At 31.3% G+C, this 15,430-nt stretch overlaps 1 protein-coding gene across 1 annotated transcript in view; it reads right to left on the reverse strand.

The window, feature by feature from the left end:
* The window catches only part of LOC145256202 (ribosome quality control complex subunit NEMF-like), a 121,736-nt gene that overhangs the window by 19,742 nt on the left and 86,564 nt on the right, over positions 1-15,430 (reverse strand). Inside the window, exons 25-30 of the mRNA XM_080114815.1 lie at positions 11,778-11,925; positions 10,780-10,836; positions 10,313-10,390; positions 8,835-8,988; positions 4,453-4,502; positions 1,049-1,105 (exon numbers count right to left, since the gene is read on the reverse strand). Coding sequence (XP_079970941.1) covers positions 1,049-1,105; positions 4,453-4,502; positions 8,835-8,988; positions 10,313-10,390; positions 10,780-10,836; positions 11,778-11,925 — 544 coding nt within the window. The remainder of the gene's footprint in view (positions 1-1,048; positions 1,106-4,452; positions 4,503-8,834; positions 8,989-10,312; positions 10,391-10,779; positions 10,837-11,777; positions 11,926-15,430) is intronic.

Below are 15,430 nucleotides of genomic sequence, written 5' to 3' on the forward strand. Positions count from 1 at the left end.
AGACATGATAAAATATTTTTCCTATGAAGACATGATAAAATATTTTTCCTATGAAGACATGATAAAATGTTTTTCCTATGAAGACATGATAAAATATTTTTCCTATGAAGACATGATAAAATATTTTTCCTATGAAGACATGATAAAATGTTTTTTTCTATGAAGACATGATAAAATGTTTTTTCTATGAAGACATGATAAAATGTTTTTCCTATGAAGACATGATAAAATGTTTTTCCTATGAAGACATGATAAAATATTTTTCCTATGAAGACATGATAAAATATTTTTCCTATGAAGACATGATAAAATAGACATCAAAACAGAAAGCTTTCACCTTAAGTGTTATTTGCACAATGTTTTGGCCGATGTAACCTGACTTTCAGGCGTATCTTTTCGAAATCAGAAATTTTTCTGTCAAACTCGAGAATCTGCACAGAATTTTGAGCAAAACTTTATTTAACCCACAATGACCCACGGCATAATGGATCAAGTACTAGAAAAAATTCAGTTCTAAGTAACACTCTTCTGAAGGTTGAACGTTCAATCCTCAGGATAGACGATATGAAGAATACAACTGCAAATTACTTACGACCTCTACCTGGTTATCATGTTAACCGTGTGAATTAAATAAAGGCTTTCATTCAGACTTCCATGCCGATTCTCTAGTTCGATGGAAAGAGCATGCTATGAGTTAAATAAAGGGTTCCATTCGAAAATTCCATGCAGATTCCTGTTGAAAAGATACACCTGAAGAAAGTTAGAGATTATATCGGCCAAAACGTTGTGAGAATAACACTCAAGATGAGAACAGTAGTCCGAATAATACAAATTATTAATCCTCATCTCAAAAATTCAGAAACATAAGATAAAAAATTTAGACTCTGAAATTTTCTGAAAAACAAAAAGCGAAAATGGGGGAGGGGGGGTGCAATCTAATAAAATTGGAAACAGAATTAAAGCCATTTTAAAATGGACGATTCACAGGTGTTAACATGCACAAATAGGCACACATGAATGTCTTGAAGTAGAAGAGAGAACAACTTACGATTATTTGATGCGAGAGATCATCTTCATCTGGCTTCTCATCATCCGATTCCTCATCCTAAAAATAAAATTACAAACTCTGTTAAACAATTTCATGCAAAGCAATCAAGTATTCAAACAGAAACATTGGAATAATGACCTTATTCTTATTTACTTGCTTCTTCACACAGGAAAAGTTAGACACAAAATCAGTTTTTAATGTGGGGGAAATCTGAAAAGGGGAACACTTTGGATAGGAACAAAAATAAAAGTTGCCTAAGCCTGGAGAGACTTCTTTACTAATAGAAAACAGAATAGTCTAGTGTAGCATCAGAACAGATACTACACTTTGTTTCTATCAAGAAAGTTTTTATTTACTTGCCTCCCCACAAGGGCAAACTTAGACATGAGGTCAGTTTTAAATGTGGGTAAAAATCTAGCTCCCTAAAAGGAGACACTCTGGATTGAAACAAAAAAAATTTTTCTCAATCTAGAAGGATTTCTCCTTCATTGACCAAGGACAGAATAGACTAAGTGTAGCATTAGAACAGATACTACACTTTGTTTTTAACCAAAAGACCAAGAAAATTGCAATAGCGTTGTTGGAAACATTTTAGTTTTTACTCATATCTGTATTAGATTTAATTAGATTTTTATAACATTAGTCTACAGTGGCATGAACCAAGAGTCAATACTGGACATTTGGATGCTCCCTGAATCTAATTTTGGAATGCACATAAACTCGGAAATGAGAAAATAATTTTGAAAATAAATAAAGTTTTAAATTATTTAACAAATCATTTTTTAAACTAAACTGCGAACATATACCAGAAAGAAAGTTGGAAATAAATCATAAACCATCTACCATGTCTATGCAATTCCTACGATTACGTATCTAGAAAATAGAGTTATTAAACCTGACATAATGATATGGGACAAGAAGGAGAAAGAAGCAACCTTAGTAGAAGTTAATGTCCCAATAATGCTGGTTTAAACAGAGATGAGCTGGAAAAGATGACAAAAACATCAACGTGTTATGTACGACATGAAAAAAAATTGGAATCTTAAGAAGATCTCCATCATTCCAGTAATTATAGAATCATTCGGACTCATGACAAATAATTCCAAAAGTTATCTGGAAAATATATCCGCTGAACTAAGTGCAAGAATTGCACTTGAAAGGATGGTTAGAATCTTAAACCTTTCTACTAAAATATATGAAATAGTGAGTGCCACATTCCCAGATAGAACAAAATAAGAAAATTTTTAAAAAGGCTAGGAATTTATGTAGAGAAAACGTCAAGTGTGTATGAATAATAAATTTATGTAGAGAAAACGTCAAGTGTGTATGAATAATAAATCCAATATTTCTACATTGGAAAGTGCTGTAGAATGAAAATATAAGAAATCATTTTTGAAACCAAATTCGATGCTAGAAAATTTATTTTTCTTTTGCAATGAATGAAAATAATACAAATCAAATATTTCAGCCAATTCAGGCCTTCATCAGTGAGTTAAAGACATTGTTTTTTTTTATTGTTGAACTATAACGGCAAATGGTGAAGATAACTGATTTCGTCTAGGGCCAAATGTTTTAATGTGGAGAAAAAATACTAGCCACGTGTGTATAGGTAATAGATCTAATATTTCTAAATCAGAAAAGCATTGCAGAATGAAATTATAAGAAATCAATTTTGAAAACAAATTCGATGCTAGAAGAGTTCGAGCCCACTCAATATATATTGTTTTCATTCTATTTTATTTATTATTTACTTATTTATATACTTAATTATATATATAGTGTGACATTCTTATTTACAGACATGTTTACACACATGTTTATTTACATGTTTATATATATGTTCTTATACTTATGTATATACATGTTTATATACATAGTGATGTGCTTATTTATATACTTTTTTATATACATGGTGATATATTTATTAACATGTTTATATACTTATTTATATGCATTTTATATACTTATATACATGTTTAATATCAAAATGTACCTAGATTCTAAGAGTTTAAGAACATTTTTTTACTAATCAGTTACCACTTATACAGGTTAAAATCTCCTCAATGATAGAGATGAATGTGATAGAATGATTGTTAGTTAAAAGATGAAGAATACTATGAGAGTATCATTAGTTTTGTAAACAACATTCACTCAGAGTCAGTTGAGTCAGATCCATCTATCCTTGCCACAGCATCTTTCATGAAGGCTGACCAAACCTGATGATTATAGATGACGATTGAGGATTATTGATGACTGTTGTTGATTATTAATCACTATTGATGATTATTGATGATTATTGATCACCATTGATGATTATTGATCAGTGTTGATCACTATTGATGATTATTGATGACTATGAATGATTAGTGATCACTATTGATTATTGATCACTGTTGATCCTATTGATGATTATTGATGACTATCAATAATTATTGATCACTATTGATGCTTATCGATGATTATTGATCACTATTGATGACTATTTGGTGATCTTTAGCCACTCACTATTGCAATAGCACACTCTGGTTTCAGGGACCCAGATAAGGGTCTGGGTCAGCTTTAACCATCATCAGATAGTTATTTATCTTTATGAACCACACCACTTTTTTTGAACCCTGAAAGGAATCTGGCACAATTGATTTGTACATGGACATTCCTCATTGATGGAGAATGATTTCTTGAGATGGAGCTAATTTTGCAGACAAAACATATGTGTTGTCATCTAGCATAGAAGATGCTATGCAGGCAGTAGTGATCAACAGTTTCTAATCGCCTAATGTCTTCCATTCTCAATAGCCAGACTTCGCTGCTATAAAGGCAAATGGTCTGCAACGATGCTTGGTAGATCCTTACTTCTGTGTTGGGCCTGTCAGATTATGACCAGAACCAGGAATTGAGTTGGGAGAAGGCATGACGTGCAAGGTAAGTTTGCTCTTTGATGTCAGCTTTATCTTGATCTGTGATGATGATGCCAAGATATTTTAAAATCTCAACCTCTTCAAAACCATCACCATTGACGACAAGACATGTTTTGCTAGTTGATGTGAAGCCGGCAGCAAATATTTTTGTCTTCGAAGCATGGGAATATTAAAAATGATGAATGGAATGAACTAAGTTTGTCTGAGTGCAAGTTATGATATGTATTTGTTGACATTAGATGGAAAGATGACTATGTTGTAGTCTACAGAGAAGTAGTCTAACAGTAGTTTGTTTCTCAGATGGGAAATTCTTGCAAAGAAACTCTGTCCATAGAAATCCCATCTGACGCCAGGTACAGAGAGTAAAAAATTGGACTATTTAAAAAATAATAGGGAACTTTTTCATCATCATAAAAATGTGGTCATAAAAATAAAATAGTGTATGCCTAATGGAATAATAATGCAAAATATTTAGAGCACATTCACCTGTTTCGTATTAACTTTGCCTTCTTTTGTTGAAGAAACTTGACCATCACCTGAAAGATAAATAAATAAAAATTATAAGAAATGGTGTTCAAATTAAATGCAATATATACGAGGGGCATGCAATAAGTAATGCCCTGACCCACTTCCCATAGCAGTAGAGCAACGAAACTTGGCACAGTTATTAGTCTTTCTCTACATAGGAACAACCCAGAGTTATGCATTTCTCCCATCGTTTGATGCAGCTCTGGAGACCGTTTTTGTAGAACAATCCAGGTTGGTCCTCCAACCACGACATAACTTCAGAAATCAAGCCTGCATCATCTGGGAAATGCTTTCCTTTCAAAAACAACTTCATGGCTGGGAAGAGGTGAAAGTCAGAGGGTGCAAGGTCAGGAGAGTAGGGAGGATGGGGAAGGATTTCATAACTACACGCCCATACTTCTGATCTGGCGACATGAGAGTTGTGGACCGAAGCGTTGTCCTGCAGGAGGAGGGTACCTTTGCTGATCTTGCCCCGCCTCTTAATTTTGATAGCTTCCTTTAATTTCCTCAAAAGTGAAGCATAATAGGCTCCTATAATTGTGGTACCCTTTGCCAGGAAATCTGTCATCACTACTCCGTCCTGGTCCCAGAAGACTGTGAGCATGACCTTGCCAGCGGAGGGCTGCACCCTTGCCTTCTTTGGAGGTGGTGAGTCCAAGTGCTTCCATTGCATTGACTGGGCTTTGGTCTCTGGATAATAGTGATGGATCCAGGTTTCATCCTGTGTAATCAATCTTTTAAAAAACTTTGACTCATCTTCTTGCCACATCTCCAAATTCATCCTCGAGCACGCCACACATTCTCGGTTCTGGAATGGTGTTAGCAACCTGGGAATCCATCTGGCAGACACCTTATGCATATGCAAATGGTCATGAATGATAGTTTCCACAGATCCTGAACTAATCTTGACATCTTGAGCTATTTAGCGAATAGTAATGCGCCGATCTTCTAAAATGGCAGCCTCAACTTGACGGACAGATGCCTCATCAATGGCAGAAGGGGGGCGCGACCAGGTCTGGGAGCTGTTTCCATAGACTTCCCGCCCTTGTTTGAATTCACAATGCCAGCATTTTACAAGGTCATATGATGGGGCATTATCACCATAAGTTTCTTTCATTTCATCAAAAGTCTCCTGTGGTGTGCGTCCTTTCAAATACAAAAACCGGATCATTCCTCGACATTCAACAGGCTCCATTTCACACCTGACTCAGTTCAAACACCTGTAAAACAGAAACCACAATTAGTTCAGAGCTGTAATTTGCCACATAACCCGTAGAGATATAAATCATTGCACATGCAAAATTTCAGCTAGATCAAACAACTGGAAGTGGGTCAGGGGCATTACTTATTGCACGCCCCTCGTATTATCATTGTTTTATTTTAATATTTTTTGGCCGTAAACAAATAATGTTTTATTTATTTATTTATGTTTTAAACAGTAATCTATGTACATGCATAAAAAATGTGCAATTTCTAAAAAATACATCCGATCTTCAAGGTGAAGACGCTAATCTCAATATTGTTTAAAAAAATCAACAACAATAAAACTATATAAATATATAAACGATAAAAACTAAACAGTAAAACGTCTATGGCATCATAGCATAATGGATAAGACACTGGACTGAAATACATAAGGTCCAGGGTTCGAGTCCTAATAACAGTCAAGGTAGGGCCCCGAAACATGCATGTACGTAGATTTCTGTTTTAAAAATAAATAAAAAAATTTTTTAAATAAATAAATAAATAAAAATATTATTTGTTTACGTCCAAAATAAAAAATGGGCAATTTCTAAAAAATACATCCGATCTTCAAGGTGAAGACGCTAACCTCAATATCGTTTAAAAAAAATCAACAACAAAAAAACTATATATATATATATATATATATATATATATATATATATATATATATATATATATAAATAGTGTCCATAGATTAATGTTTTTAAAAATAATAAATAAATAAATAAATAAAAAAATACGTCCAAATAAAAAATGGGTGATTTTTTAAAAAAAACACTGGTTCTCTGAGGCGGAGACATTACCCTTAATATCGTTTAAAAAAATCAACAACAAAACCATGTAAACAGAAACGATAAAAAACGAAGCAGTAAATCGTCTATGGCATCATATCGTAATGGATTAGGGTGCTGGACTGCAATACATAAGTCCAAGGTTCAAATCCTAACACACAGTCAAGCTGAAGAGGAGTAGAGCCCCGAAACACGCGTGTCCGTAGATTACTGTTTCTAAAATTAATAAATAAATAAATAAAAAATACGCCCAAATAAAAAATAGGCGACTTTCTAAGAAAAACACTGGTTCTCCGAGGCGGAGATGTTAACCTTATTCATTTAAAAAATCAACAACAAAACCATATATATATATATATATATATATATATATATATATATATATATACTAGCAGAGTAACAAGACATTTCCTGGGTTTAAAAGAGGATCAACGAATGTTCCACACTTCCAATTTTTTCTCATCATAAACAGTGAAATTGCCTATTTTTTAATCTAATTGTTTGATTACCTACTCTAGTCGGGAACCCACTATGATGCACAGGGAGAAAGAATCATATGCCTCCTCACAGTGACATAGTTCACAATTGATTGTAGTCTATACTGCACTGTGATTTTATAAAATTATTTTTATATAATGGCTTGAATAAAAATTTAAAATTCAAAAGTCAAGTATCATGGTTTAATTGTGTCCTAAACAGAAACATTCATTTCGAACAAGCCCTTGTCTTACCAAAGACCCTACTGTTGATTTTATATGCCAAGCCTTTCTGCTTGTGCGGTGATAAAACTTCTTCAAATACACTTGTGATGTTAGGTTGTATACATTTTCAAAATCGGACTGTTCCTTCTTTAATCAGATTTTTTTTGGTTATCAATACTCATCTGATTTTTTGATTATCGATACTCATCTGAGGCATTCTGATATAAAACCTATCTAAGAACACTCTCAGACACAAAGTACACTCGCGTGAAATTTTTTCTTTTAATCGGTCAAGAGTCCATAGCAAATAAACTGATAAACACACAAACAAAGTGATATATATATATGTGTGTGTGTGGGTATGCATAGAAGTATACAGATTTAAGACTAAAAATATATTTACATGAATTTATTGTTCAATAGGCTACTCAAATAAGATATATTGTAATTTTCTTAATCCACTGAGTTTCAAAGAAATGAGTTCTTCTCATCAGAGGAAATATATTAGCAAATGAATATTAGTGATGCTATGAATTTGTTGGTACTGGCATTAATTGAAAATAAAAGCTAGTCATAAAAATACCAAAAAAAAAAAACTTTCTTGTGTAAAGAGTTCATAAAGTGGGAGAAAAATGATTTTTTTTTAAATAAAAGCATAAATTAAAGGTCAAGGAGTAAAAACCAGATGAAAAGATATGGAGGGATCAAGTATTATGTTCCCAGAAGAAGAATCCGGAATTATGCTGTTGACACGTAAACTCAAATTAAAATTTAAATATGCATAATCCAGGTTTGTAGAAAAATCTGTTTGCAAGCAGTCGAGGAATAAAGATTATTTAAATTTGTTAATGTCTTTTTTTCTTTTATAGGCAATTCAGATGGCATAACAATTCCTGTGGCTAGTAATAATAGTTTTATTTCCTATTTCCTGTCTTGGTTGGATGGAGTTTTTTTTTTATTTGGTTGGGATCATTATATAGATATTAATATTTATATTATTCCAAGCTTACAGAACCTTTTGATCCCTAAATTTAATTTTTACTGATTGCTTTTATATATATATATATATATATATATATATATTATATATATATATATATATATATATATATTATACATCTAATATAAGAGGTAAAGTTTCTTTATAATCATTTTATTTTAATACACATATACACACACATATATATATACATAAATACACATATATAAATATTTAATTCTGTTAAAATATCTTTCAGTTTACAAAAATAATTTTTTCTCAAATTCATGATAACAAATGATACATTTTTTTGTTACTAATGTTTATCCTCTGATGAAAAGAGTCCATCTTTGAAAATCTACGGTTTAAAGATTTTTTTCTTTATTATAATTATGCGTAACAATGTTTTCACCTGAAATGGATCACCAAAAGTTCTAACATGGCAATATGGCATTTCTAACAAGAGATAAAAAGAGATGTAAACATTAATATATCTATATTAATATTTGTGTGTTAATACTTTGAAAATATATGTCTACATGTATGTTATATTTCTAATATATAAAGTAAAGTCGGTCTTTTTTCTGTTGAATGTAAGAAAAACAAGCAAGCAATTCTATTCACCTGATATAATCGTTCCAGTTGTTTGTTCCTTGCCAGATTTTTCGGATTTGATTTTCATTTTCTCAGGAATATGACCTCGCATTTTTATTTCCGTCAAAGGTTTTTTATCCTTTTTACCTTTCTTTTTCTTGACTTCTTTGGCTGGCCCAGCTGACTGAAAATATAAAGGAAAAAAATACAATTACAAATGACACATACAATATTTTTTAAAAAATTGATACATGCATAAAATATATACTTAGTATAATACTAAAGCTGGATTAATAAACGTTTCTCTAAAGCTTAATTTTTTTCTTAGATTTTTTAATTGCACAGAATACATACAAAAATATTCCTCAGTTTTAAGATTAACATTTTTTTTCTTTTACTTTTGTTCACCCCAAACAAGGCATAACATTACTGAGACAGAATAGACTATTGTGAATTAGGGGCATTCTAAATGGGGAGTTGTACACCAAGATCCTTATCCACATTACATTTAAACTTCTGCGTGTTGAGTCAGGGAAGCAGAAAGGGAATTCCAAAGGTTAGCAGTTAAAGGACAAAAGCTGTTGGAGTAGAAAGCTCTTCGGCATTTGTGGACCTCTACAGTGAATGGGTTGGGATCTTACTGACTGGCGGGTTGATTAGGAGTATTTATATAAAGGGGCCACCAATGCAGCACAATCGTTGGAGCACATTCGATTAAAGTACTTGTAAAACAAGCACAGGGATTGCAACATTGCGGTGATGGGACAGAGTGTGGATCTTGCTAGACAATGTGGAACCCATTGTATTAGAGGCTCTTTTTTGGACACTATTCATGAGGGAGGCTAGTGATTTAGTGGTTGAAACATCAGTCAAGATGTGACAACAGTATTCCATGCATCAGCAAATGGTGAATTTGTAGAGTTATAGGATGCTGACAGGCATAAGGAGTTTTTTTAGCATGGTAGAGGGATCCCATCTTCCTTGCAGCAGACTTGGCAATGTCTTCCATGTATTTCAATTCATATTATCTGTGAATGATAAGCTCTCAGGTACAATGCTATTAGCCGGGAGGTGGGAGGGCAGGGAGATAAAGTATAAAAACATAGAGAGTGGAATTCAGTGGTTGAAAAAGTTTTCTTTTGTTGAAGGAAAATAATATTTTTGAAAAGTATTCTGTTTTAATTAGTCCAAGCCATAATTTGCAATTAACTCACTGAGGGAACCATCTCTTACTAAACTTTTATCCATCACTTTCACCCTCTCTCACTATATATGAGGCCCCCAGAATCATACAGTACCAAACAACATGACAAAAATCATCATGATCAAAATCCAATGTTTATGAAGGTGACTACTGAAAAAAGAAAAGATTAAGTGCGGCATCAGAACAGATACTACACTTTGTTCCTATAAATAAATGAGGTTTTTATTTTCACAAATGTGCAGTATTTTGAATCAACGTTATAGAATTATCAAAAAAAAAAAAAAAAATATAGAAAAACACTCACCGCCAGAATTTCCATCCTAAGCAGACGTTCTTCTTCATCCTGGTATTTGTATTTCTCCTTTATTTTTTTCAATTTATTCTTTTAAAAATAAAAGATATAGAAATAAGAGAAAAGATAACTTGCTGGCTCAAAATCATTTTGACACATACACACATATAAAGTAGTATGGTTAGTATATGGAATTAGTGGATAAGCATATAAACAAACTAGTTAAAATAATGACATAAACATATCACTAAAGCCAATCAATATTTTGGTCGCAAATCTAACCATCATAGATTAAGGTCAGATATAAATCCTTCAAACTTATGTGTAGGAAGAATTTTCTCAAGAGATATCATTTGCTTTTCCCGAAAGAAAAAAAAATTAAATATGAGATTTCTTTAGGAAAATTCAGGGAGTAGTTAAATTAGATGAGAGCATTGGTATTCTCGTAAAAATCAAATAATTTAAGAAGTTATACTTACTCGCTTCCCTCTTTTCAAAGGTTGTTGTGAAGGTTGGGAAGGAAAATTTGATGCTATCTAAAAAAAAAAAAATAATGATTTTAATATAACCTGATGATGTGAAACAATTTTCCGACAAAGACACAAAGATGTAAAATATTGCATAATTTTATTTCAATTTAAGTGAAAGCAAAATGAATGATCTTAACAGATGTACACTCAAAGAGATCTTATAATAGAGATATTAAATTGAGACCTTAAAATAGAGATACAATCAAAAATATCTCAAAATAATGTTACAATCAAAAAGATCTTAAAATAGAGGTACAAAGGTATATATACAAAAAAGACATATAAAAAGATCTTAAATAAAAGTAAAATCAACGGGATCTTATAATAGAGGTATAATCTAAGGGATCTTACTTTATTATACTTGTATTACACTTTACTTAATTTATTATAATATAAAACTCAAATTGTCTTTCTTGGGCGTTGAAACCATCTATCTGGTTCTGCTTTACAATGTGCATGTGTAAATTAATAAAAATAAAGCCATAGAAGCTTTTTTTTTTTTTTTAATCAACAATTCATCAGATATCGTCTTTTTTCTTATTTTATTTATTTTTAAAATAGATTTATACATTTTATTTTTTTACACTCCTAACATAAACAAAACAAATATAAATAAATAAATAAAACTGAAAATAAGTTTTTAAAAATTGGTTTGCATTACAAATGAATCAAATGGTTCCGCTTTTTTTTTTCTTTTACTTTTTTTTTTAATCTATAATAATAAAATACGCAAATATTTTTTTTTCATACTTTGGCGGTGGATGTTTTTTACATCAGCATTTTAGAAAATAGATTAAGTAAAATGTAATACAATTGACAATTATACTATTGTAAGACTATCTCAACTGTTTTACTACAAAAATAATGAAAATGGATACAAAGTGAAAGGAGAAGATTGTCGAAAGTCATGAATTAATAAAGATTCCGATTGTATGTGTGAAGCTTACATTTTCATTGTCTTCATTTGTTTCTTCCTCTTCTTCATCCTCCTCATCTTTCTCAGGAGATTTTGTTGATGCTTCATTCACAGACTGTTCCTTCTGTCTCAGGAATTCATCAATCGGCATTCCTTTCTTGCGGCTTTTCTTCAGATCCCTGGAATTCAGTTAAAGCATGATGGTCACAAGATTATCGGAACGTAAGTAACTACAGCAAAGAAAGTCGGAAGGATTATTTAGAAGAAGAAGAAGAATTATAATATTGAATGAAAGATGAAGAATAACAGTTATATATAACTTTTATTCCTTATCATAACAATAAGTTTAAATAAATAAATAACTTTTATTCCTTATCATAACAATAAGGGAAAGTTAAGAAAAATCCAAAGTAAAAAATTTGTGGTGCATCAAGTCTTAGTACAATCCTTATAAATCCAGAAAGTATTTGTACAGTATATATACATATATTATATATGTATATAATCTGGACAATCCAGGTATAATCTCATGAATGGATGTGAAAATGGAAAGAATCCGGTAGGAATTTTCGAAACAGCAAGGTAATTAGTAGAATTCCTAGAATTAGTCGATTTCAATCCCGTCAAGGTAAAAATTTATATTGAGATACAAAATTTTGCCTATCAGATAAGAGGCATATATAAGACCACTTCCAAAACAGAGGTTGGGGTCAGTAAAATAATTCCAAAAACCGGCAAGGTCACATTCTTATTAATTCAAGAAGGAAAATCCATAATCAAAACAAAGGTTGAGCACATCCAACATAAATAAAAAAATTGAGATTTCAGATTCAATATTAGAGAAAAACTTTTAGAAAATTGAAATTCAAGAGAAATTTTAAAACAATCAAAAACGCGAGTGAAATTAAAGGTAGGAAAATCATGTATGAAGATATATATATATATATATATATTAATGTGTGAAGATATGTGAAGATATATATATATATATATGAAGATATATATATATATGAAGATATATATATATATATGTGAAGATTATATATATATATATATGTGAAGATTATATATATATATATATGTGAAGATTATATATATATATATATGTGAAGATTATATATATATATATATGTGAAGATTATATATATATATATATGTGAAGATTATATATATGTGAAGATTATATATATATATATGTGAAGATTATATATATATATATGTGAAGATTATATATATATATATATATATATATATATATATATATATATATATTAATATATATATAGAATCTTAAGGATGACTAATAGAGAAGGTGTAAATACTAGTGCTAACACGGCTGTGAATAAAGGTGACTGCCAAAAGCCTGGAGAATGCCCAATAAAAAATGAATGTCTGACCTCATCAGTGGTATACCAAGCTAGGATATTCCCAGTAGAGAACCCAAGGGACGAAAGATTCTACATAGGGAGTACCCAAATGACTTTCAAAAATAGATTGTATGGACATACACGCTCAATGAGTAATCAAACATATGAAAAGGACACTTCCTTATCGTTATATTACTGGAAATTTGTTAGAGAAAATAAAACGCTTAGTATAGAATGGAAGATTATTAGAAGGGTCAATACTTGCCACTCATTGAACTCACCATGTCCATTATGCTTATCAGAAAAGCTTGAGATAACTAGGTTTAAAGATAGGGATAAATTATTAAATATTAAACAAGAAACTGCTATATCCTGCAAACAGTTCAGAATACACGCACTTAAAGAACTCTAAATTAGTAGACCAGAACAACTATGAGTACAACTAACCCCCATCAAATAACCCCCCCCAAAGAGGATAAGTGAATTCGCAACTATGATCCTACTCGTATGAATTGCATAAGTCGCTTTATATTCTACATCATCAAGCAGTTATAACATTACTAACCTAAATAAATAATGAAAGTATATTTGAACCAAACGAGTAATAGATTGTTTTGGGTAAACCTCGTAATAATGTATGCATATGGATATTTTTGGGTGTATGCATGTATGGATATATGATCTTTATATACCTGCGTAGGAAGATTAATTTAATATAAAAAAAAAAAGGATAAATGAATAAATAGATGAAAGAAAGTAAGAAATGAAAGGTGAATGAAGGAAAAGGGAATAAAGAAATAAGGGGGAATGAATAAAGATGAAGGTAAGTACTACAATATATAAGCTTCTATACTTAGTTTGTATAACCTAAATACTCTGATTTCTGTCATATGATAGATATTATTATTGTATCGTTATACATCTTATGTATATCTGCCTAACCATCGAAAGAGTGCTTGCTTAATATGAGGATAGGCCTATGAACTTCAAGCGGAATTCACTATAAATTTTTACGTAGTAAAAAAAACATACAACGTGGGAAAAGGTAACAAGCGGGTGGGGCCGTGTAATATAACTATGCGTGTGGAGTTTGATAGAAAAGGATAATTATGTAGTAAATGAATTTATGTCTATTTCTACTTTAGATGTATTATTTGGTGGCAGGGTACACATATATATATGTCTAAATTTTGTGTAAGTAAGTATGTATAAGTGTATTTATGTATGCGTCTATGTTTGTATGTATATGTGTGTGTATGTATATATGTGTGTGTATGTATATGTATGTATATCGATGTATTTGTATATATATGTATATATATATGCATATATATTTCTGTACTATTATAAGAGGCTGTCTCGTATATGATAGTTGTAGCAATGTATATTACAAGTATGTATGGGTGTCTGAATGTTTTTGTATATATGTTATGTATGTATATATACACCCGTGTGAATGTAATGGCATGCTATTTCATATATAAAGGGGTTACCACGCTACTGAGGTTAAAAAAGGCACCTTATTATTATTAAAAAAGGTCTTTGCATTTGTGCATGTATTGCTGTGTTTTCCTGCGTTATGAGTGACCGGGTTTCTGTGTGTACCTGCATGTGTGTGTGTATGTGGGTGTATGCGGTGGTCTGTGTTGGTATATATATGTGTATGTGTCTTGTATACGTCTGTGGAGATGTGGAGACACGAGTAGATGGGGATGTTGTCTGCACCTGCGGATGGTCTGAATGTGTATGTATTGTGTGTATGCTGGTGCGCGTGTGTGTATATGTATATGTGTATATATGTATTTGTACTTATATATATAAATGTGTGTACGTGTCTGTATGTATATATGTATATGTGTATGTGTATGTATATATGTATGTATGTATATATATATGTATATGGGTTGATTTATGAGGACGTGTATTCAGTTGGGGTCCACGGGTTTTAGAATTCCCAATTATACAGTCTTATTATTATTATTGATATTGGTGGTGTCATTAGTATTATCAATATTACAAGAATTATTATTACTAGGATTATTAGTGGGATTAATATTAGTTTTGATATAATAACAGTCATGATGTATGGTACCCAAGTGTGTACATGGATGTCTGGATTTGAGATTCCACGTATGGATATTACTACGTATGTAGGTATGGATGTAAACATGTCATAACTGTATATGACCATTATATGTCTATGTATGTCTATATGTGTGTGTGTGTGTGTGTATATATACGCGGGTGTAGCAGGGTGTAGGCGTTTATAAGTATATTAATATATATATGTACATGTGGAGTTTAGATAACTTTCGAG

This window comes from Euprymna scolopes, chromosome 32 (assembly GCF_053919585.1).
Source record: "Euprymna scolopes isolate OS-2025 chromosome 32, ASM5391958v1, whole genome shotgun sequence".
Taxonomy (NCBI): domain Eukaryota; kingdom Metazoa; phylum Mollusca; class Cephalopoda; order Sepiida; family Sepiolidae; genus Euprymna; species Euprymna scolopes.